A 23676-nucleotide genomic window follows, 5' to 3' on the forward strand; every position below is an offset into this window, starting at 1 on the left:
CTGCAGTAATGCCCCTGTCTCGGCACTCGAGGGTGGGCCCCTTTAGGTTTAGGGTGGTTCAGCTAACAATGTCTCTGGCTTTTGAGTAGGATACAGTATGTGTGTATATCTTATCGTAAATTATGTGTATGTGTAGGAGGGATGTGCCTATGGGTGTTGGTGCCTGAGGAGGCCAGAAGAGGGCGTCAGCTCAGATGGTTACGAGCTGCCCATTGTGGGCGATGGGAACTGATTCTCTGGAAGAGCAATGCTGCTGCTGTCACCGCTCAGCCCTCCTCTTATTTTCCCTAAAGGCTCCCTCTTCCTGACAGAGAACTGGGGTTTTTTTTTGTTTGTTTTTCTTTTTCTTTTCTTTTTTTTTCTAAGATTTATTTATTATTATGTATACAGTGCTCTGCCTACATGTACACCTGCAGGCCAGAGGAGGGCACAGATCACATTAGAGATGGTTGTGGGCCACCATGTGGTTGCTGGGAATTGAACTCATGACCTTTGGAAGAGCAGTCAGTGCTCTTAACCTCTGAGCCATCTCTCCAGCCCTGAGAACTGGTTTTTATGTGAAGCAGTTAGGATACAGTGTGAAATGTAACAGCATGCTTTCATGCTTACCACCCACATTGCGAGGTTCCTGGTCTAAGACTCAGCCCCTGTGGCAGTGTGCCTCTCAGGCTTTGCAGGCTCTCTTCTGATTGGTTATCTTGACTTGCCTACCAGTTTCAGCCTATCAGGCCCCATCTGGATCTATATAAACCTCTGGACACAGCCTTTCAGTTGGACCAACCCCTACCTGGAGTCCTGGCAGCCCAGCCACCTGCCTGAGACACCGTCCACATCAGCCTCCCCAGACCCATGGCTCTATTTCTCAAAATGGCGCCTGCTCTTGGCAGATTTTCTTGGAGTGCCTGCTCTTGCCTGGCATCTTGCCCCTACCAAGCACTTCAGAGACTCTAGTTTTCCATTCAGATTGTGGCTCCTGCATGAAAAAAAGTCCTCATCTTGTGCTCTGGCGTCCATCCACCCTGTTGGGGTAGTGTGATGGGACGAAGAATTGGCTGTCTCAGTGCCTGCCAGGATCTCTTTCCAGTCACCTGGACCACTCACTGTTCTCGATGCTGTAATCACATAACAACTTAGGGGAGCAAGGGTTTATTTTGGTTCACAGATCAAGGGGGTACAGTCCGTCATGGCAGCTAAGGCATAGTGGCAACAGTGTCCTTAAGGCCCATCTTCCATCTCTGAGCCCCCTACTGACTCAGTTTCCCCATCAGTGCTCTGATTCCTAAAGGAGCTTAACCTTCTAAAACAGGACCAGCATGTGGGGAGGAGGTATTCAGATATACTAGCGTATCGGTGCCATTTCACATTTCAACCAACAACGCCTTGCAAACAGAAGATACCAGCCCCTCCATGCAGTGCCCTTGGCTGTGTAACCACCTGAGCGTCTGGCCAGGACCAGCTGGACCTCTGCATTAAAATCCATCCACCTCACGCAGCGAGTAGTCGAGGATGGTGTCCTGACCCTGGAACTTGAAGTGCCCACAGAACTTCTTCCTCTGAAGCAGCAGAGGGAACCAGTAGCTGTCATCGGGCCACATGTCTCCAAAGGGGATCTGGTCCAGCTGGAACCACTGAGGGCGCATTTCTGGAACCGGGGGTGGGGGTGGGAGTGAGGAAGAACATTGACGTTGAACACGGATTTCGGCCGACCTGAGAGGGATTACTCTTGGGGCTGTGTGAATACATGTTTGGAGATTTTGTTCTGTTCAAGGCATGTAGCTCTGGCTGGCCTTGAACACAGAGCTCTGTCACAAATCTGTTTTGTTGTTTTGTTTTTCTGTTTTTTTGGTTTTTTGAAACAGGGTTTCTCTGTGATAGCTTGGCTGTCCTGAACTCGCTTTGTAGACCAGGCCTGCCCACCAGAAGACGGCACTAGATCTCATAGATGGTTGTGAGCCACCGTGTGGTTGCTGGGAATTGAACTCAGGACCTTTGGGAGAACAGCCGGTGCTTTTAACCTCTGAGCCATCTCTCCAGCCCCAATAAATAAATCTTTAAAAAAAAAAAAAAGAGCAACACAAGCCGGGCGTGGTGGCGCATGTCTGTGATCCTAGCACTCAGGAGGCAGAAGCAGGCGGATCTCTGTGAGTTTGAGGCCAGCCCAGTCTAAAAGTGAATCCCCAACAGCCAGAGCTGTTACAGAGAGGAAACCCTTCTTCAAAAAACAAAACAAACCAAACACCCCTCCCCCCAAAAATAAACAAGAATGAGCACCACTATACCTGGCTTATCTGAGAAACGATCCTGGCCTAATTTTTATAGCTCATCCTCATGACCAGCTATTACAATAAATTGTTACTGGTTCAGCCCAGGAAGCCAATAACCGACACAGAGTCTGAAACGTACTTTAAAGCTGCAAGCACTATGCCCGGCAAAAATCTAAACTGATTCTAATCTATTTGTAAACTAAAATAAACTACTCTAAACCTTTTAACATACCCGAAACAAATCCCAAGCATTTGCCAATCTGATCTCTGGAGGTTTCCTCCTCCTCCCGTCAACTGTCAATTCTTGGCTTCGCCCCCTCTCCAGGAAGTCCCGCCTTTCTCTTCCTGTCCTTCTGCCCAGCTGATTGGCTAAACTGCATTATCGACAGTTGTTACGCACATTCAAGACATTCCTCCTGCCTCAGCCTCCCTAGCACTGGGACTAAAGGCGTACATCACTACTGCCTAGTGGCTGCTGCTGTTGCTGCTTCCTCTTCCTCCTCCTCCTTTCTTCTTCAACAGGGTCTCTCATTGTAAGTCAGGTTGGCTTTGAACTCACAGAGATACTCTGTTTCTTCCTCCCGAGTGTTGGGATAAAAATGTATTTATCAATATGTGTAGTTGTTTCCATATTTCATAAAGTAAAGAAATGGGGTCAGCTGGGCTCCATGACACACACCTTTAATCCCAGCACTCTGGGAGTCAGAGGCAGGCGGATCTGTGAGTTCGAGGCCAGCCTGGTCTACAAAGTTAGTCCAGGATAGCCAAGGCTACAGAGAGAAACCCAGTCTCAAGACAGAAACAAAAACAAAGAAAAAAGAAAAAGAAATGGCCTCATACCCAGGCTGCCTGGCCTAGCTGCCCCTGTTTCAGAAGGTAAGCAAAGGCAATAGGTAGGGACAGACATGGGGCCTACATTTGGTAAGGGCCGAGTCCTTTCTCCCAGGCAGGCAAGTGAGGCTGGGTACACTTGGCTGGCCATGAGGGAAAGGGGGGAGCAGGGCCCAAGGCTCACCGTCACTCTCTGTGGGCGTCCCATGCACGTGGTCAGTAGAGAAGATATGCACGTCCATCAGCTCGGGGGAACCCACAAACTCGAAGGAGATGTGGCCCACCTTGTGCAGTGCATCCACTGTCAGACCACTTTCTTCCTGAAGCTCCCTGCAGCAGAGACGGGTAAGGAAGGCCATGGCTTAAGATAGCTCACGAGCGAGCACGGCATCCGTGCGTGCTCACAGGGCTAGACCCATGCGACAGGAGCCTTAGGACTTGCGGGCTGCATTTCCAAGAGGATGTCATGCAGAGGTGTTGCTATATCCAAGTCAGGAATCAACTTGAACGTTCAGGCATGATACTGTACACCTGTAATCGCAATACTCAGGAGGCCGAAGCAGGAAGATTTGGGGGCTTGAAACCAACCTGGGCCTCATAATCCGGGGCTGGAGAGCCAACAGGATGTAGGAAAATCCTTTATGGGGGCTGGAGAAATGACTCAGTGGTTGAAAGCACTGGTTGCTCTCCCAGAGGACCTGGGTTCAATTCCCAGCAGCCACATGGCAGTCCACACTGTCTGGAACTCCAGTTTCAAGGGGATCTGACTCCCTCCTATAGACATACATGTGGGCAAAACACCAATGCACATTAACCTTTAAAAACGTTTAAAAGCCAGGCATGGTAGCATCCACCTTAAATCCCAGCACTCTGGAAGTAAAGACAGGTGGATCTCTATGAGGTCAAGGCCAGCCTGGTCTCCATAGCATCTGAGGGTCTCGTGGGTATGTCTCCTACTCTCCAGGTCTTTATCCCCAGCTAGGCTGGCTGTGTGGTCAGACCTCCCTTTTCCTCACCTCTTAGCGCCGTCCTCAATGGTTTCCCCTTCTTGCACTTTGCCCCCGAAGCCATTCCAGCGGCCAGCACCAAAGCCCCTCTTCTTCATGCCCAGGAGAACTCGCTGAGGCTGCAGCACCAGCACCAGGGTATAGAGCCTGGAGGTACCCATGGTCTCCTAGGGCCTGTGAAGAGGATCAGAAAATAGGGTCTGTTAGAGTGTGCATCGTATGTGTGAGCCCCATGAGAGGGACACACATTCCAGGAGAGGTGGAAGGTGTGGTCCTCTGGCAATTCCTCAGCCACATGGTAAATCTTGTGGCTTACTACGGCATGTACAAATGTGCCTTTGAGCCTGTCTTTTCATTGATTATTATTATATAATTTTCTTTATGCAGTGCTGGGGAATGACACTTAGAGCCTTGAGCATGGTAGGCAGGTGCTCTACCACTGAGCCACACCCCAGCCCCTCACTGGGGGATTCTAGGCAGGTGCTCTACCACTGAGCCACACCCCAGCCCCTCACTGGGGGATTCTGGGCAGGTGCTCTACCACTGAGCCACACCCCAGCCCCTCACTGAGGGATTCTAGACAGGTGCTCTACCACTGAGCCACACCCCAGCCCCTCACTGGGGGATTCTAGGCAGGAGCTCTACCACTGAGCCACACCCCAGCCCCTCACTGGGGGATTCTAGGCAGGGGCTCTACCACTAAGCCACCTTCCCAGCCCCTTGAGGCATTTATTATTTTATCTTTTTCTTGGCCTAAACTGCCTAAAGGAATATCCAGAAACTGAGACACTTCTAAGAGATTGCAGTATATGAAAAAAGGAACCTGCATGAGGACTAGATAAATGATGTTGGGTAAGAGCATTTGCTGCTCTTCTAGAGGACTGGGGTTCCATTCCCAGCACCCACATGGCAGCTCACAACAATCTATAAGTCAAGTTCCAGAGGGCTTGGCACCCTTATCCAGACACATGCAGGCAAAACATCAATGCACATAAAATAAATCTTAAAAAACAAAACAAAGCAACTATACTCGGGCCAGGCACGGTGGCACATGCCTTTAATCCCAGCACTCAGGAGGCAGAGGCAGCTGGATCGATGTGAGTTCAAGGTCAGCTTAGTCTTCAAATCGATTCTAGGACAGCCAAGGCTACACAGGGAAACCCTGTCTCAAAAAACAAAACAAACCAAAAACCTATACTTTTACAATATTAAATTAACTTTAAAAAAAAGAAAGGGAAGGAAGAAGGAAGAGGAGAACAAGTAGCCTGTGTCCTTGTCCTGAAAGTCACTTGCCCGTGCCTGAAGCTCTGGCTTCCTAAGTCAGTCATCTCTTATTAAGCACCAGCTGTATACAGCTGTCTTTCCATATCCACAAGCGACTGGTGGATACCCCGACCCTGCCATGGATCCCAGAATCAAAGCAGGCGAAACGACTTCCCTGAAATGGCGCATTTGCCGGAAAGTTACACACATCCTCTGGCTTACCTTAAGCCCAGCACTAATACTACGTGAATAGTTTTCGTGGCGTGAGTAATGACAGGTGTCCACGTGATTTGTTTCGCAGGTGTTTTAAATGAGTCATTCCCTGTGGTCTAGTCTGGACTTAGACTCACCATCTTCTCACCTCGACAACCTGGGTGCTGGAAAGACAGGCATGTAGCAGCGTGCCCAGCGACCTGTCTCAGTGAAGTGAGCCTTGAGCACACAGATTGGAATCTGAATGAGCTTGGCATCATTTCAAACATACACTTCCCAGCCTGCTTTCCCCTCTGCAAATGGCAATATCTTACCTCATGGTCATTGGGTTTATTAAGTCGGTTAGTGCTCACAAACAAGGCTTATTGGGATAGGAGGAAGGTTTTGATTTGCTGATACTGAGCCCAGAGATATAAAATGGAAATTTAGTCTTCTTTGTGTGTTATGTGTGCATCCCTGCCTGTGTGTGGAGATCACAGCTGACATTGGGTACCTTTCTCAATTGCTCTACACCTTACATTTTTTTCATATTAAAAAAAAAAGATTTATGATGGGCATGGTGGCGCACGCCTTTAATCCCAGCACTTGGGAGGCAGAGGAGGTAGATTGCTGTGAGTTTGAGGCCAGCATGGTCTACAGAGCGAGTCCAGGACAGCTATGGCTACACAGAGAAATCTTGTCTCAAATCCCCTCCCCCCAAAAAAGGTTTAGAGGGGGCTGGAGAGATGGCTCAGTGGTTAAGAACACTGGCTGCGCTTCCAAAGGACTTGGGTTCATCTCCCAGCACCCACGTGGCACCTCATGGCTGTCTGTAATTACAGTTCTTGGGGCTCTAACACTCTCACACAGACATATATGCAGGCAAAATACCAGTGCACATAAAATAAAAGTATTTTTAAAAGAAAAAGATTTAGAGTTGGTCATGGTGGCACACTATGGCCACATGCCTTTAATCCCAGCACTCAGGAAACAGAGGCGGGGGGGGGGGGTCTACAAAGTGAGTCCAGGGCAGCCAAGGCTATGTAGAGAAATTCTGTCTTGGAAAATTATCCCATGTGGTGCATTAAGTGCCCATGGAGGTCAGAAGAGGGCGTTGGCTCCCCAGCAACTGAAGTTAGACAGTGAACCACCATGTACAGCTGGGAACTTGACCTTGGTCTTCTGCGGGAGCAGCCAGTGCTCTTTCCAGCCTCTAAAATAGATTTTACTTTTATTTACCATCCCCCCTCACCCCCCCCACCCCCGCCGTATGTACATCTTCATGTGGCTACTCACGGAGGCCAGAAGAGAATGTTGGAGCCCCAGAAGCTGGAGTCACAGGCACCTTGCATGGGTGCTGGGAGTCAAAGTCAGGACCTCAAGTGCTTTTAACCACTGAGCCATCTCTCCAGCTGCATCCACATCATCATTATTATTGTTATTATTTAAAGATTTATTATTTATTTATTATCATGTATACGGTGCTGTGCCTGCATGTACACCTGCATGCCAGAAGAGGGCACCAGATCACATTATATAGATGGTGGTGAGCGACCGTGTGGTTGCTGGGAATTGAACTCAGGACCTCTGGAAGAGCAGTCAGTGCCCTTAAGCTCTGAGCCTCCTCTCCAGTCCCTATTTTATTATTTTTAAACAGGGTCTCTCAGGGCTGAAGAGATGGCTCAGAGGTTAAGAGCTCTCTCCTGGCCTGCAGATGTAATACATAATAAATAAATAAAACAAATAAACAGGGTCTCTCATTGGAGCCTGGAGCTCGTGGGTTCAGCAAGATTAGCTGACTCGATTGCTCCAGGAATCCAATTGTCTCTGCCTCCCTGCACTGGGGTTACAGGTGTATGCCACATTGGCTTTTATGTGGGTTCTGGGGCTTGAATTCGGGTCTTCACGCATGTGAGGCAAGTATTTTATAGGCGTCCACCACCCCAGCTCCAGTTAACCTTGCTTTCAAATGCTGCCCCAGTTAGTGAGACTAAGAACTATGTAAATACGTTCTCATTTCCTGAGGTGAAAACTGATGTTCAGTCTAAATGTGAAACGGGGTCAAATGGTAGAGCCTATATAGCAAACCAGGGTGCCCTGGATGTCAGCTCAAGTAGCTTGTGAGAGATGGTAAATGGGGTGCGTGTCAGGGAGCATTCAAATGCCAGGGTTTGGGGGTGCTGACAACCATCTGGTCTGAATTGAGGTCAACTGTTGCAAATGCTGGAAGGCGATGCACATTGGAGTACAGAGCCCAGGACCGGCCTGCAGTGAGCACTCTGCAAATGCTGCTCCTAACTTACCCTTCCCGGGGCTTAGCCCGGCTCAGCCTTTACAACCTGGCCCTGCCCCATCTTACTTCCCAGGTCCTCTCTTCCTCTGATTTCTGCTCCCTACCTTCTGTAGTTCCCCGAGTCTCTCCAACCTCAGGTCTGCCCAGCACCCCAGTTTTCCTGATTGGCTTGAAGCCGCTCCCCAGTCTTTCTTCCAGCCCCCCCTCCAGATATTTCCCAGTGCCCCAGCACCCCCCATACCCCGCGTCTCTCCCGCACACTTCTCCCAAGCACAGACAACCATCCATACCTGCCGCGCGCCAGCTACAGCTTCCTGGGCGGGAGCTCGCGCTGGAAGGGAGGGCGGGACTTCCGGTGACGGGAGGCTACTGCCTGCAAGCACCCATGGCCTGGTGAGTAGAGTTGGCGAGTCTGTCTTGCTCTGAAAGGGTGTACGTGCGTGCGCGGGGTGGATTGACAGTATTCGGCACAGCTCAGTGAATTGAGTCACAGAGGGGCGCTTACAACTTCTGTCCCGGGGTGTGTATGATGCTTATTCATGTACAGACGTGAGTTTGGTTTCCAACGTGGAAATAGTGTATGGGGCTGAGGACGTGGCTCAGCGGATAAAAGATGCCCCGAGGATTGGAGTTCCGATGCCCAGAACCCATTTCTGGGCTTGTGTGTTGTCCAAATGTGATGCCGGTGCTGGGGAGGCAGAGAAAGGGGTCCCCTGGAGCAAGCTGGCTAGCGACACTGGCTGCTTGGCGACCTTAACGTCAATATATGTAAGGCAGAGAGCAAGCCAGGGGGACATCCCTTGTTAGCTTTGGGTTCCCGTTCGCACGCAGACCTGCCTGCCTGCCTCTCTGTGTCGTGTCCTCCTGCCTAACTCCTTTCTCGCCACCAGGTACCGGAAGCTGGTGGGCATTCCCCTTAAGGTTCAGAGGTTCCACACAGCCGCGTGTCACTACAAGAGCAAGACTGGCGCCGAGCACCAGTGGCTGACGCGGCACCTGAAGGACCCGTTTGTGAAGGCCGCAAAGGTGGAGAGTTACCGCTGCCGCAGCGCCTTCAAACTCCTGGAGATGAACCGGAAGCATCGCATCCTGCGCCCTGGTCTCCGGGTGCTGGACTGCGGTGCCGCTCCAGGAGCCTGGAGTCAGGTGGCAGTGCAGGAAGTCAACGCCACAGGCGCAGGTGGGCCCTGCTTGTCACTCACTCCCAGCTCCTCTGGCTGCCAGGTGCTGGAGGAAATGCTAGTAAGCAGCGTTTCACCCAGAGGCATGTTTTGAGCAGCTAAATTGGTTTAGAGATGTTGGAGATCCGTTGGTAAGGTAAACAGGTGTGCTGGTGCAGGCATGTGATCCGAACTTTTGGGAGGTGGAGACAGGAAGTTTAGACGTTCAAGATCATCCCAGCTACATACTGTGTTGGCAGTTCCGCACGGGAGACCTTGTCTCCGAAAGGGAAAAAAAAAAAAAAAAAAAAAGGGCAGGGATGAAGCCAGCAGCGGTTCTCAACCTGTGGGTCGTGACCCCTGTAGTATATGAGAGATCCTGTGTGCCAGATTTTACATTATGTGATTCATAACAGTAGCAAAATTACAGTTATGAAGTAAGAACGAAATGATTTTATAGCTGGGGGCGGGTCACTACAATATATTAAGGGGTTGCAGCGTTAGGAAGGTTGAGAGGCTCTTGGTTCAGTGGATAAAAGGTGCTTGCTGCTAAGCATGATGGCCTGAGTTCTCTCCCCGAGACCTGTGCGGTGAAGGAGAGAATGGACGCTTGAGCCTTGTTCTTTGGCCTCCACAAGTGTGTCGTGGCGTGCAGCTACTTACACACACACACACACACACACACACACACACGATTAAATAAACAAAATATTGTTTACAAAAGAACAAAGAAGGGCTGGAGAGATGGCTCAGAGGTTAAGAGCACTGGCTGTTCTTCCAAAAGTCCTGAGTTCAGAACCACATGGCGGCTCATAACCATCTATTGTGAGAGCTGGTGCCTCCTTCTGGCCGGCAGGCACAATACTGTATACATAATAAATCAATAAAATCTTAAAAAAAAAAAAAAGAAAAAGAACAAAGAAGAAAACTAAAAGTAGACCACATGAGTTCATGAGTTGGCAACTAGCCTGGGCTCTCTACCAAGTTCCTGTCTCAAAACAAAAAACCCTACGAAACTAAACAATAACGTCTTAGTTTGTTTTCTAATGCCATGATAAACACGGTGACCAAACCAACTTGGGTAGGAAGGGGTTTCTTTCAGTTTATATGAAGGGAAGTCAGAGGCAGAAACTATAGCAGAGATCACAGGGGCACTCTGCCCACTGGCTTGCTTCTCCCAGCTTGCTCAGCCTGCTTTCTTATACAACTCAGGACCACCTGCCCAGGGGAGTCACTGCTCAAAGTGGGGTGGGGTGGGGTGGGGTGGGGTGGGGTGGGGTGGGCCCCTCCCACATCAATCATCAACCAAGAAAAATCTAGGCCAATCTGGAGGCTTTTTCTCAATTGAGGTTGCATTATTATTATTATTATTATTATTATTATTATTATTAATTTATTTGTTTATTATTCTATTTAGATAGAATCTGCCAGGAGTGCTATACCACATCCGTGTTCGAGCTTTGCTGGAGCTATTTTTCTCAGAGTGATCTCTTGGCAGGTGTGTTGGCTGGTCTTAAGTCAACTTGACACAAGCTAAAGTCATCTGAGAGGAGGGAACCTCCATTGAGCAAATGCCTCCCTAAGATCCAGCTGTAGGGCATTTTCTAATTAGTGATTAGTGGGGAGGGCCCAGTGTGTTGTAGGCGGTGCAGTCCCTGGTGGCACACTCCCTTAATCCCAGCACTCGGGAGGCAGAAGCTATTGGAGCTCTGTGAGTTCAAGGCCAACCTGGTCTACAAAGAGAGAGCTCCAGGACAGTCAAGGCTACACAGGGACACTTTGCCACAGAGAGACAGAGACAGAGAGAGGAAAGGCTGAGCAGTCATGGGGAGCAAGCCAGTAGGCAGCACTCCTCCATGGTTTCTGCGTCAGTTCCTGCCTCCAGGGTCCTGCCCTGTGTGAGTTCCTGTTCTGCCTTCTCTCACTGGTACAGTGATATGGAAGTGTAAGCCAAATAATCCCTTTCCTCTCCAACTTGATTTTTGGTCATAATGTTTCATTGCAGGAATAGAAACCCTAACTAAGACAGCAGGATTTGGAAGCAGGACAGTAAATGTGTCCCTGAGGTTCCCAAATTGTTCCCTCAAAGCCTAAGGTTCATGGAAGTCCCACTGGGGCTGCCATCTCCAGAGTCTCAGGAGAGATCTGCCTGGGGCTCTGGACTCCTCACTCTTGAACTGTGGTAGGCTGTAGTATGGTTTTGGGTCTTTCTTTCTTTTTCATTCTTTTCAAGACAGGGTCTCTGTGTAGACAGGCTGTTCTGGACTTGCTTTGTATACTAGGCTGGCCTCAAACTCACAGCGATCCGCTTGCCTCTGCCTCCGGAGTGTTGGCATTAAAGGCGTGAGCCACCACCGCCCAGCTGGCTGCGTGTGTTTAATAGGGACTTAAGAATACTCTCTATGTGAAATAGTGCCCAAATAGCTGGGCGTGGTGGCGCGCGCCTTTAATCCCAGCACTTGGGAGGCAGAGGCAGGCGGATCGCTGTGAGTTCGAGGCCAGCCTGGTCTACAAAGCGAGTCCAGGACAGCCAAGGCTACACAGAGAAACCCTGTCTCAAAAAACCAAAAAAAAAAAAAAAAAAAAGTACCCAAATAGGAAACAATAAACAGGCACACCTGTGACCCTAGCACTCTGGAGAGGAAGAGGAATTCCAGGCCTATGTCACATGGTTCTCAAAGACCCAGCAGCCAAAATGGAGGGGCTGGAGAGAACACTGCTCTCACAGACGACCCCGGGATGGTTCCCAGCAGTCATGCCAGGCAGCTCACAACCTCCTTTCCTCTAGTTCCAGGCCTTGGACTCTACGGGCAGCTGCAGTCGAGTACACGTTCACACATGCAAACACACAGGTGTAAATAATAAGTCTAAAAACCAAAGCAAAACAGCCGAGTGTGGTCACACGTGCTTTTATTCTAGCACTTTAGAGACAGAGGCATTAGTCCTCTGAGTTTGGGGCTAGCCTGGTCTACCCAGTGAGGCTGTCTCAAAGAATAAAAAGCAAACAAGCCAACAGGGCTGTTGGGAGCTGGGTGTGGTGTTGCCCACCCACCTGTAACCTCACTCACTGTATTAAGACCCAAGCTTTAAGTTTTGGGCCAGCCTGGGCTATCTAGTGAGATTCACATTTTAGAACCAAGACAGTCAAAAATACAATAAAATGTTATTTAGAAGAATCTTTCTAGAGAAGCAGAGCCTGGGGTAGTGAGCTGAGCTGACAGGAAAGTGGGACTCAGCACCTGGCAGTCAGGATGATCGTTTCCTCTTCAAGTCTCAGCTTTCCCAAGGGGATTAGAGGGCACCTTACCCCACGCCATTAGTCTTTTTCAACTTTGAGAGACAGGGCCTCACTTGGTAGCGCAAAGTGGGCTTGAACTTGTGATAGTCTTCCTGCCTCAGGCTCCCAAGCGCTTGCCTTATAGGCCAGTGCCATCCCATCTGCCTCATGTGTCTTCATAAAAAAAGCCTCTTAGCCGGCCGGTGGTGGCGCACGCCTTTAATCCCAGCACTCGGGAGGCAGAGGCGGATCTCTGTGAGTTCGAGGCCAGCCTGGTCTACAAAGCGAGTCCAGGACAGCCAAGGCTACACAGAGAGACCCTGCCTTGAAAAAAAAAAAAAAAAAAAAAAAGCCTCTTCGCACATATATGCATGTTAGCTGTTTTCCTTGGCCCTGGTGCCTTTGCTTTGTGACTTGTATTTTGATAGGAAGCTTCGTGGTGTGAGAATGTGCTCTGTTGCTTCCATAGACCCCAGCTCTCCTGTGGGCTTCGTGCTTGGGGTCGATCTTCTGCATATATTCCCTTTGGAAGGAGCAGCGTTTCTATGCCCTGCTGATGTGACTGACCCCAGAACTTTGCAGAGAATTTTAGAACTGCTTCCCGGAAGGAGAGTGGACGTGATTCTGAGTGACATGGCACCCAACGCCAGTGGAATCCGAGACCTTGATCACGACAGGCTCATCGGCTTGTGTCTTACCCTGGTGGACTATGCTGTAGACATCCTACATCCCGGGGGCACGCTGCTGTGCAAAACCTGGGCCGGAAGTAAAAGCCACCTGCTACAAAAGAGACTGACCCAAGAATTCCAGAACACAAGGGTCATGAAACCCGAGGCCAGCAGGAAGGAATCCTCAGAGGTGTACCTCTTAGCCACACAGTACCGTGCAAGGAAGGGCTCTGCACAGCAGTGAGTCTGCCCTGCCCGTCCGGGGCCACTTTCCTAAGCGAGGCTGGGATCTGAGCAGCACTGTGGATCCGAACAGCTCCCCAAGGTACCTCTCAGCTTTTAAAGAGAGAGAAAATGACAAAATGGGGCCAGCACGATGGCGCAGTGAGTAGCGGTGCTCGCTGCCGTGCCTGACGACCTGACGCACACGCACGCCCGTGGACACACAATATGGACAGATACATTGGCACAAACCTAGCTATATCTCGGAAGAAAGAATCCAATTGAGTGACTGCCTCCGTCAGATTGGCCTGTGAGCAAGTGTGTGTGACATTTTTCTCGATTAATGGTTGATGTGGGAGGGCCCAGCCCACTGGGAGCGTCCTACCCCTGCGCAGGCAGTCCTGAGTTGTGTAAGAAAGCAGGTGAGCCGGGCGTGGTAGCGCACGCCTTTAATCCCAGCACTCAGGAGGTAGAGGCAGGTGGATCTCTCCCTGAGTTGGAGGACAGCCTGGTCTACAGATAAGTTCCAGAACAGCCAGGGCTACACAGAAAGACCCTGTTTTGAAATATAAATAAATAAATAAATAGTTGAACGGAAGGAGATCTGTTGGGTTAGGATTGAGGCTCAGCAGCAGAGAGCCTGAGTCTCGAAAACTAACTAACTGGTTGGACGATGGGAGAAGGAACATAGGTTTGTTGGGTTGGGATCAAGGCTCAGCAGCAGAGAGCCTGTCTATTGCGTGAAGGGCTCCGAGGGGGAGATCCCCAAACAAAAACAGACCTACTATTCTAGGGCCGCGGAGGGGAAAACAACAAAAGCAAAGAAACCCCTTTGCTGGGCTGGGAGTGTGGCTCAATGGGTAGCGTAGTTGCCTGGCATTTATGAAGCCCTGCGTCCCATCCCCAGCACCGACTGCGTAGACTTGGCGGGGGGGGGGGGGGGGGTTTTGTCTGCCGGCAGCCCCAGCACTGGCTGCATAGGCCAGGAATGGTAACGTCTGCCGGCAGTTCCAGCACTCGGCAGAAGGATCAGGAGTTCAAAATCAGCCTGGCCACAGAGGACGGCCGTGCCTGGCTCTGTCTTCATGGACCACCACCTTCAGCTCATAGACTCAGCGCTTGAGAGAAGCAGGAGTTCCCGGGCTGCCATCCCAGCACAGCAAGGATGTCCCCGCTGCGTGTTGACCGGTGGAAAGTGGCAAAGGCTGTAGCTTCTCTCCGTCGTCTCTGGTGAACACTCTGAAAATGCTTCTTCAAGCAGAGACAGTCCCTAGAGCAATTCGGGGGAGGCATTCGGTGTGGGTTGGCCCCTAGGCTAGGAGTGCTTTGCTTTTGTTTTATTTTTTATTTTTTGCTATACTTCAGCTCCAAAGACCATAAGCGTCATTGCCAAAGCAAGCGGCAAAGCACTTGCTCCTCTGAGCTTCACCCAGCTTTACAGGTGTGGATTGCATGGCTGTCATCATCATCCTTGAGTGTGTGTGTGTGTGTGTGTGTGTGTGTGTGTGTGTGTGTGTGTGTGTGTGTGTGCCCGCGCATGCGCGTGTGTATGAGTACACACGTGGAGAGGCCAGTGATTGGCATCCAGTGTCTTCTTCAATTACTTCATTTTATTTACTGAGATGGGCCTTTCTGAACCCGGAACCCATGGATTGGGCTAGACTGGGCAGCGGACTCTCAGGATCACGTGACCTTTGAGTCTCTTTCTTCTGTTCCTGTCTGTCTGTTGGAGCAGGGACGTCCGTGGGATCCTGGTTTTGAGCAATCACATGGTGCTCGGAAGGCTGCAGTTCAGCCTGTTATCCCATCACATGGGAGGCCGAGACGGGGAATCTCGATGGTAGCTGGTTAGCTAGACCAACCAAACTGTGTGCTGGGGTTCTCACCGGGCCCGGTGGCCCACGCTTGTAGTCCCAGCACTCGGGAGGCAGAGGCAGACAGATCTCTGTGAGTTCGAGGCCAGCCTGGTCCACAAAGCGAGTACAGGACAGCCAAGGCTACACAGAGAAACCCTGTCTCGAAAAACCAAAACCAAAAAAAAAAAAAAAAAAAAAAAAGTGGAGAACAAAGGAGACAATGACGTCACGTCAGCATCACGCTTCCATACGCACACATACACACATGCATCTGCACACACGTGTGCTCACACATGAGAACACACATCCACACTAGCCACCCCCCCCACATGCACAAGTAAAAAGTGACGGCTGGCAAAAATGCTCCAGGTGGTAAAGGCACTTGTCACCAACGCAGAAGGTCTGAGTTCAGTCTCCAAGACCTTCCTGGTGCAAGGAAAGGCCTGACTCCTCACAGCCATCCCCTGACCTCCACACATGTACCACGGCACGCATGAATCCTGTTCCCTGCTCCCCACAGCAAAGAAATAAATGTTGAACAAAAGCAAACAAAACACCACAAACAGCTGGGCGGTGGTGGGACAGGCAGGTGGATCTCTGTGAATTTGAGACCATCCTGGTCTACAGAGCAAGTTCCAGGACAGTCAGGGCTACAAAGAGAAACCTTGTCTCAAAAAAACCAAAACCAAAACCATCAAAACAAAACAACACCTCCCATCCCCGCAAACTGGGAGGGGATGGAGAGCGAGCCCTGAGGTTAAGAACTATTCCTGAGGACCCACATTCAAGTGTCAGCACTCTCATGGTGTGTCACAACCATCAGTGTCTGCGTCTCTATTCCCGCGGGATCTGGTGCCCTCTTCTGGTTTTCCTGGGCACTGCATTATTGTGCACAGACCTACATTCCAGCAAGCCCCCACGCCCACCCCACCCACCACATAAAAAAAATTAAAAAAACCAAAACATGGGAAGAACCATGCAGAGAAATAGGATGTGACAGTTGTTTCTGCACTGTCGCTAGCAGTTCTTCCTGCTGTCAAAGTGTCTCTCTGCACTAGCCACGGGCCAGCAGGACAGTCTGAGGAAAGTGCTGCTTCTACTCTGGCCTGGGTGAAAATGGCTGCTAGAGTTCACAGAGGCTCCTGGTGGCAAAACGTCTGGCACAGAGTGTTTGAAGCAGTCGGGCATTTGAAGCCGCTGTGGTCTTCAAAGCAGCTGCAGTTTGGCACCAAGCAGCTGTAGTTGCTGTGTAGCTTCCTCAGTGGATCTGCAGAGGGTTCAAAACAGCTGGACTGCCGTGAGGGCACACTTGCTGGCTGCCCAAAAAGGGTAATGGAAGGAGGGACACTTTTAAACCAGAAAGTGTTGATGCAAAGCATGGCTTTCACCTCAAAGTGGGTCACAGTTTATTCTGACGCCCCACCTGAATGACTGTGGCTCAGGAACACACATTTTTTAAAAAAAAATTATTTATTTATTATGTATACAGTGTCTTGATTGCATGTACCTCCGCATGCCAGAAGAGGGCACCAGATCACATTATAGATGGTTGTGAGCCACCAAGTGGTTGCTGGGAATTGAACTCAGGACCTTTGGAAGAACAAATAGGTGCTCTTAACCACTGAGCCATCCCTCCAGCCCCCCGGAATACACATTTAAGTTACTCCAAATCTCACAGTCCAGCATCATAGACGTTTGATTTTTTTTTTGAGACAGGGTCTCTCTGTGTAGCCTTGACTGTCCTGGACTCACTTTGTAGACCAGGCTGGCCTCGATCTCACAGTGATCCACCTGCCTCTGCCTCCCAAGTGCTAGGATTAAAGGCGTGTGCCACCACACCCAGCTTCAAAGATAAGTATTAATTAAGCTGTACACCTACAACCTCCCAACCATCTCACAAACCCAGGCCTGCTAATCAGTCGGCACTACAGAAGGTCAGCTGAAGATACAAGTTTGTTTTTTTTCTGGAAAGTTCCCTTCCTGAAAGATACAGTGTCGGGGCTGCAGAGTTGGCTCAGTGGTTAAGAGCACTTGGTTTTATGAAGGACCCAGGTTCAATTCCCAGCATCCACATGGAGGCTCACCACGTCCTCAAGGACCAGGCATGCATGTGGCGCACAGACAGACATGCAAGGCAAAGCACTCATATCAATAAAATCTAGAAGCCGAAACAAAACACCACTGTTAAACCTGGTGTGATGGTGGATGCCTTTAATCCTGGCACTTGGGAGGCAGGGCTCCAGAAAACCGGTCTTGAAAAGCTAAAACCAAACCAACCCGCCCCCCCCCCCCATAAATACATTGTTGTCAGAGATACACTGTTTACACTGTTATCTAGAAGATTCCATTATCAAGGATGGGAAAAATGTTGCATCTACTAGGATTGACCTGCCTTCCCTGCCTCAGAGCTCTTCCTCTATGCAGAGCCCTGGGGAGGTAGCTTCCTTTGCATTTCTGGTGGGTACAGGAAAAAGTACAAGGTGGAAGTCACTCAAGACCACACTATAGAGCTGGGTGTGCATGTTTTCACACACCTGTAAAACAAGTGATTCAGGAGGCCAAGGAGGACAGAGAGTTCAAGGCCAAGCTGAACGACCTAACAACACCCTGTCAAATTAAAATTAAAGACTTGCTGGGAAGGCAATTCAGTGGCAGTGCTCTAACTTAGTGAACAAAAACAAGAAACAAACAAACAAATCCCAGGCTGGGCAAAGTGGCTCACGCCTTTAATCCCAACTCTAGGGAGACAGAGGCAGGAGGATCTCTGTGAGTTTGAGGCCTGCCTGCTCTACGTTGTTAGTTCTGGGACAGCCAGGACTACACGGTGAGACTGTCTCAAAAAAATCAAAACCAACTAACCAACCACCACCACTACCACCCCCAAAACCCTAAATCCCTCTGTAGACCAAGCTGGCCTTGAACTCACAGAGATCTGATTGCCTCTGCCTCCTGAGTGCTGGGATTAATAGGCATGTGCCACCACAACCGGGTTAGAGAGATAGTTTATTCTTGAGCCAAATATGACTATGTCCCAGAAACACAGACTTAGGTTACCCTAAATTCCACGTTCCATCACGGGAGCAGTGAGGAAGGTTTTTTTTCTTTTCTTTTCTTTTTTTTTTTTTTAAATAATAACAGAACAAAGGGGCCTGAAGAGATGGCTCAGAGGTTAAGGATACTGACTGTTCCTCGAGAGGTCCTGAGTTCAAGTCCTAGCAACCACATGGTGGCTCCACAACCATCTATGATGAGATCTGGTGCCCTCTTCTGGCCTGCAGGTGTACATAATAATAAATAAATCTTTAAAATATATATATATATATAACAGAACAAAGAAAGCTATGAACTAAGGCACTTTAAAACCATGTTGGTGGATGGGGGCCTGGAGAAATGGCTCAGGGATTAAGAGCCCTGGCTCCTCTTCCAGAGGACCCAGGTTCGATTCTCACCACCCACACATTGGCTCACAAACATCTGTAACTCCGGTTCCAAGGGGGTCTGTGTCGTCAGCTGGTCTCCGTGGGCACCATGCATGCACACAAGACACCCATACACACAATAATAAAACATAAAAAGGAAGACATTGGTGCAAGTGTGAAGTAGGCGGTTACGACAAAGCAGAGAAATCCCAAGCTATGTGCTTCGCTTGCTGTGTGAGGGGTTTGGGTTGGTACAAACTGGGTTTTAATATATTCCAAGAGGTTTTTAAAAATCCGTTAGTCACAGCATGTTAGAGCTGACACAGAGACGGGTAAGCAATGGCTGTACATGCAGGCAGAGCACTGTATATATAATAAAGAAATTAAAAAAAAAATATTGCCGAAGAGCCGGGCGTGGTGGCGCACGCCGTTAATCCCAGCAACTCGGGAGGCAGAGGCAGGTGGATCTCTGTGAGTTCGAGACCAGCCTGGTCTACAAAGAGAGTCCAGGACAGCCAAGGCTACACAGAGAGACCCTGTCTCGAAAAACAAAACAAAACAAAACAAAACAAAACAAAAATTGCCAAAGACAAACAGAACAACCTGTGTGTACGTGGTAGCAAGACTCAGAGAAAAATTCAACTTTCCTAAAATTTGTTTCCTCTCCATGCCCAGCGGTGGTGGTGCACACCTTTAATCCCAGCAGGAAGGCAGGTCTCTAAATTCGAGGGCAGCCTGGTCTAACAGGGCAAGTTCCTTGACAGCCAGGGCTGCACAGAGAAAAACTTGTCTCAAAACCCTCTAGGCGGTGCTACTCCACACATTACGGCACCCTCAGTGGGCATAAAAGATTGCCCTGAGGGCCCCTGGCACACCCTGCATCAGTCTTGGCAGCATCCAACTTCAGGGCACGACTACGGAGGCGCACATATTCGATTCTTTACGGTTCTCTTTCTCAGATCTCGCGACACCCCTCATGGAAGTCTCGCGAGACTCGGGCGCGGGCGGAGAGGAGGGAGATCCGAGCGGCTGCTGCCGCACCGGACTGCTCGGCTGAGGTTAGTGACAGAGTGGCCGGCTATGCGTGTCTCGCGGGCGCTGCGCGCTCTGCCGGGTCGTAACGAGGCCACGGGAAGGGAGGTGCCTGCCGCGATCTGGCACGCACACTGTCCGGGTCGGGTCCTGTCGCGCGCCTCCCCTTTTCAGGGTCTTGGGTGTCGCGCTCCCGGGGCCGCTGTGGACGTCCTCTCTACCCCGGGGTCCCGCTACAGGGCGCGGGGAGGCGTGCCTGGTCCGGTGGGGCGGGTGGCCCGCTGTAGGCTGAAGGGCTCCTGGATCGGAGTCGGTTAGCACTTTACACCCTTGTAAGTCTTGGGGGTCGAACTCAGGTTGACAGACTTGGCGGCTCGAGTGAGCCGCTGAGTCGTCTGTCAAACCCACCTTACTGTTTAGTTACCTGTTTTCTTATGGCTGTTATTAGTGATTGAATCTAGGACCTCGTGGATATTAGTCAAGGCACTGTACCACTGGGCTATGTTCCCAGCCCTTTAACAAATTAATCAGTAATCAATCAATCAATCAATCAATCGTGTGTGTGTGTGTTTGTTTGTGTCTGCGTGTGTTCAAGCACACACCAGGGTTTTCTGGGGAGGTCGGAGGACAACTTGCTTCTCCTTCCACCGTATGGGTCCTGGAGAGGGGAGGAAACCTGCTCGTCTGGCTCGACCTAAAGTGCATTTAGGGTTGAGGTGTCCCCAGTTCCCGTTCTGGAGACCACCTCAGCCTCAGCTAAGTCAACCACATCACCACCGCCACTCCTCTTCCTCCTCCTCTTCCTCCTTTTTAAATTTCCTTCCTTCCTTCCTTCCTTCCTTCCTTCCTTCCTTCCTTCCTTCCTTCCTTTCTTTCTTTCTTTTAAAATTTTATTCTGTGATAGGGCTTCCCAGATTTTCCAGGCTGGCCTTGAACTTGCCACCAGCCCTTTAACTTGTCTCAGCCTTCTGAGTACCAAGTGTCAGGGTGTCCCCCTGGCTGAGACCAGAATGGGTTACTCAGATGCCATCCTGAGCAGCTGGTGTCCAGGCAGGGGTGTGGCGGGGCAGTGTGTGTGTGTGTGTGTGTGTGTGTGTGTGTGTGTGTGTGTGTGTGTTCTTGTCCAGAGTTGGCATTTAGATGCCTGGGAGTGTCATGGCTTCCGAAACCGTAGCCCTTCATTTTAGTGTGTTTAATTGAGTCCTCCTGTTGGCCCTAAGAGGTAGGATGGAAAGTGCGGCTTTTCTTTGGTCTTGGAGACCAGAGGCCTGCTTCTTTGCACTGTGCCTGTCGCCTGCCTGGCCCACCAGCTTCTGCATTGCCATGTGTGTGGTTGGCATGTGTGCACACCAAAGTTTTTGTTAAGTGGGAAATTAAGACATTTCTGCAAACTAAATTTCCTTTCCTTTCCTTTCCTTTTCCTTTTTCTTTCAGATTGGGTCTAGCTGTCACCTGGGTCTGTCTGTAGAGGCCAGGCTGGCCTGGAACTCATGATCTTGCCTCCGCCTCTCAGGTGCTTGGGTTATACATTTCTTTCCTTCTCAGGAACCTCTGTCAGATTGAGAGATGCTTGGGCTCCTTTGCCACTGACCTAGTAGGAATCCTAATACCATACATGGTCCTTCTGTCTGACTTGCCATGACGTCTTTGTCAGCTTCTCCATTCTGTGCCCTGAGGACTGTGAGGTGGTTTGGGCAGCCATGAAGGTACATCCAGATTCCATCCACACTCAGGACAGGGTTCACTCACTGCCCTGGGCTGACTAATTGGAAGAAGTAGGACAGCTCAGGTGGCCTCCAAAAGAAGAGTTTTATCATTACTTGTCTTTTTAAAATTATTTATTTATTTGTTTGTTTGTTTATCGAGACAGAGTTTCTCTATATAGCCTTGGCTGGCTTGGACTCCCTTTGTAGACCAGGCTGGCTTTGAACTCATAGATATCTGTCTACCTCTGCCTTCCTGACTGCTAGGATTACAGCTATGCGCCACTGCACCTAGCTCATTTCTTGGCTTTTGAAAGAAGACTGAGGAGGCTTGAGGTCTGCTGCCCCAACCACTACCATGACTTCTGGACTTAGGGCAACATTGTTAGTTGCTAGCAAGCCAATTAAATTTTTTTTTTTTTTTTGAGACAGGGTTTCTCTCTGTAGCCTTAGCTGTCAGACTTATCAGAATATTCTGGATCTGTACTAGAGTCCTCTGTTCTAGGGGGACCAGGCAGTGGTGGTGGTGGGGGCAACAGCAAGAGTGAATGAGTTAAAGGCTAACCTCTTACCTAATCCTGGATCTGTCTGCTTTTGTTGTAAGGGTACTCCATAGGCCCTGTTCTTTTTGCTTTTCCGAGACAGGGTTTCTCTGTTTAGCCTTGCCTGTCCTGGACTTGCTTTGTAGACCAGGCTGGCTTCGAACTCATAGAGATCCACTTGCCTCTGCCTTCCGAGTGCTGGGATTAAAGGCGTGGGCCACCATGCTCTGCTTCTAGACCCCATTCATAAAATGGCCCATGTGTATGTGAATTCCGAGGTGTCCCAGTGTGGGAGTCAGTTCTTTCCTTCCTCCGTGTGAGTCATGGGGATCAAGCTGAGGCCAGCAGGCTTGGGGCAAGCATCTTCACCACTAAGACATTTCTCCAGCCCCAAGACAAGTACTTTTAACAACCCTCCCAGTCATTAAAGTCACAGACATCCCACACCAGTTCCATTATGCCAAACCAAGAATAGCAGCGATCATCAGGGCCACAGCATCCCTACATTGTCCCCTCCCCTTACCTCCTGGCTAGATGCCATCTATCACTCAAAAGCCTTGGCACGCCTGTTTCTTTTCCTTTTTAATGCATATGAATGCTCTATCTGCATGTACACATACAGGCCAGAAGAGGGCACCAGATTTCATTATAGATGGGTATGAGCTATCTATAATGTGTGGTTGCTGGGAATTGAACTCAGGACCTCTGGAAGAGCAGCCAGTGCTCTACACTGCTGAGCCACCTCTCCAGCCCACATGTGTTTCTTGATTGTCTGCATTCTCCAGTTTTCTATTTTTCCCAGCTCCTGTCCTCAGTCTGGCAGCTGGATGCTGCCTGTGGCCCTCATCTGGGTGTCTCCCTTTGCCTCCCTTGTCTCCGTGCCCATGGGAATGCCGCTGTCTTGCCATCCCCCAGCCTGGATCAACGCTTAAATCTCCATCTCGCCTACACCAGTGACTCCCTCCCTGGCCTGTTCCAGCTACTGGGCTGAAAAGAACCACAGGCTGTCCCATTCTCTACCCACTAGCTGTTCCCTTGGCAAGCCCAGGGCACGATGTTGTTGCGTGTCTCCAGCTCAGCCACATAAACCTCTTCTGGCTATTAACCCACCTTTCCTGCAGGCCCCAGCCTTGTCCTCTGCCCTGCAGGGGTGGGGTGGGGCCCCGACCACTCTCACTTCTCAGGCTTCCTTCCTGGGAATCTCTTCCTCTCTGTAACTTTACCCTCACACTCTCTTCTGCACAGTCATAATAGCATTGCTCTTAAAGTATCCCCCCTTTCAGATGTTGAGGTGCACAGTGTAAGAATCCCCTCTCAAGCCAGGCATGGTGGCGCACACCTTTAATGCCAGTACTCGGGAGGCAGAGGCAGGCGGATCGCTGTGAGTTCCAGGCCAGCCTGGTCTACAAAGCGAGTCTAGGATAGCCAAGGCTACACAGAGAAACCCTGTCTCGAAAAACAAAAACAAAGCAAAACAAAAGTCTCCTCTCACTGCTGTCCACGTCCCTTTAGCCTCCTGCCATCAGCTGCTTTCTCACTGGGCGTGCTTGACTGGCTCCCAGTCCACCGGCCTCCTCCTTATTCTCTCTATTTTCTGTTTTGTTTTTTTCAGGTGGGGTCTCTCTTGTAACATTGGCCACCTAGAACTCACCATGTAGACAATGCTGAGATAAGAGGCGTGCCCCACCACAACTGGCTCATAGACACGGAGAGGTGTTGGGGCCAAAGAGCTCTGCACCCTGAGTCCAACACCCCAGTAGCCGCTCCCTTCACTGCTGTGCTCCACGCCAGAAGTAGGTATTACTTTTTCAGTACCCAGCAGCCTGATGCTCTTCGTAGCCCCAGTCTATAAGGTCGCGGTGTGGAAGTGCACCCTGAGCTCTGGTATTTATTGGAGCCCGCTCCCCCCAGCAGGTGCTTTCCTCATAAACCTCTGGTACTGCCCAG

General features: G+C 50.2%; 3 protein-coding genes across 11 annotated transcripts in view; 2 read left to right on the top strand and 1 right to left on the bottom strand.

The window, feature by feature from the left end:
• Positions 1 to 1130: 1130 nt before the first annotated feature.
• NUDT1 (nudix hydrolase 1) lies at positions 1131 to 8271 on the bottom strand. Of its 3 annotated transcripts, none has more exons than XM_084761962.1 (4): positions 8141 to 8271; positions 4112 to 4276; positions 3280 to 3425; positions 1131 to 1642 (listed from the first exon to the last, which is right to left on the bottom strand). In XM_084761962.1, the coding sequence occupies exons 2-4, from the start codon at positions 4261 to 4263 to the stop codon at positions 1470 to 1472; spliced, it is 471 nt and encodes a 156-aa protein (XP_084618088.1). In that variant the 5' UTR covers positions 4264 to 4276; positions 8141 to 8271; the 3' UTR covers positions 1131 to 1469. The 3 variants fall into 3 exon arrangements, with proteins under 3 accessions (XP_084618088.1, XP_084618089.1, XP_084618090.1); XM_084761963.1 differs by lacking the exon at positions 8141 to 8271 and adding an exon at positions 5716 to 5737; XM_084761964.1 differs by lacking the exon at positions 8141 to 8271 and adding an exon at positions 5540 to 5701 and having other exon boundaries at positions 4112 to 4275.
• On the top strand, positions 8182 to 13775 carry MRM2 (mitochondrial rRNA methyltransferase 2). The gene is made up of 3 exons (XM_084761961.1): positions 8182 to 8243; positions 8741 to 9030; positions 12757 to 13775. Exons 1-3 carry the CDS (start codon positions 8236 to 8238, stop codon positions 13197 to 13199), a joined length of 741 nt encoding a protein of 246 aa, XP_084618087.1. The 5' UTR covers positions 8182 to 8235; the 3' UTR covers positions 13200 to 13775.
• A 5645-nt stretch (positions 13776 to 19420) lies between these two features.
• The window catches only part of MAD1L1 (mitotic arrest deficient 1 like 1), a 312878-nt gene continuing 308622 nt past the window's right edge, over positions 19421 to 23676 (top strand). For 2 of the 7 annotated variants that reach the window (XM_084761272.1, XM_084761274.1), the window contains exons 1-3: positions 19454 to 19510; positions 20919 to 20997; positions 23342 to 23522. Coding sequence is in view for 2 of the 7 variants with exons in the window: in XM_084761271.1 (XP_084617397.1) it covers positions 20975 to 20997 (23 nt within the window). In the remaining 5 variants the exon portion in view is untranslated. Of the gene's footprint in view, positions 19511 to 20918; positions 20998 to 23341; positions 23523 to 23676 lie in introns of all 7 variants that reach the window. The other 5 variants (XM_084761271.1, XM_084761277.1, XM_084761273.1 and 2 more) reach the window with 4 other exon arrangements.

The sequence above is a fragment of the Acomys minous genome (assembly GCF_964271855.1).
Source record: "Acomys minous genome assembly, chromosome: 16".
Taxonomy (NCBI): Eukaryota; Metazoa; Chordata; class Mammalia; order Rodentia; family Muridae; genus Acomys; species Acomys minous.

Bases quoted from the DNA above. Each gene is read 5' to 3' on its own strand.
- NUDT1 (XM_084761962.1), bottom strand. From the start codon at position 4,263: ATGGGTACCTCCAGGCTCTATACCCTGGTGCTGGTGCTGCAGCCTCAG. The intron at 3,426-4,111 runs GTGAGGAAAAGG...TCTCTGCTGCAG, and splicing joins ATTGAGGACGGCGCTAAGAG to GGAGCTTCAGGAAGAAAGTG. The intron at 1,643-3,279 runs GTGAGCCTTGGG...CCCCGGTTCCAG, and splicing joins GACGCCCACAGAGAGTGACG to AAATGCGCCCTCAGTGGTTC.
- MRM2 (XM_084761961.1), top strand. The intron at 9,031-12,756 runs GTGGGCCCTGCT...TTGCTTCCATAG, and splicing joins AGTCAACGCCACAGGCGCAG to ACCCCAGCTCTCCTGTGGGC.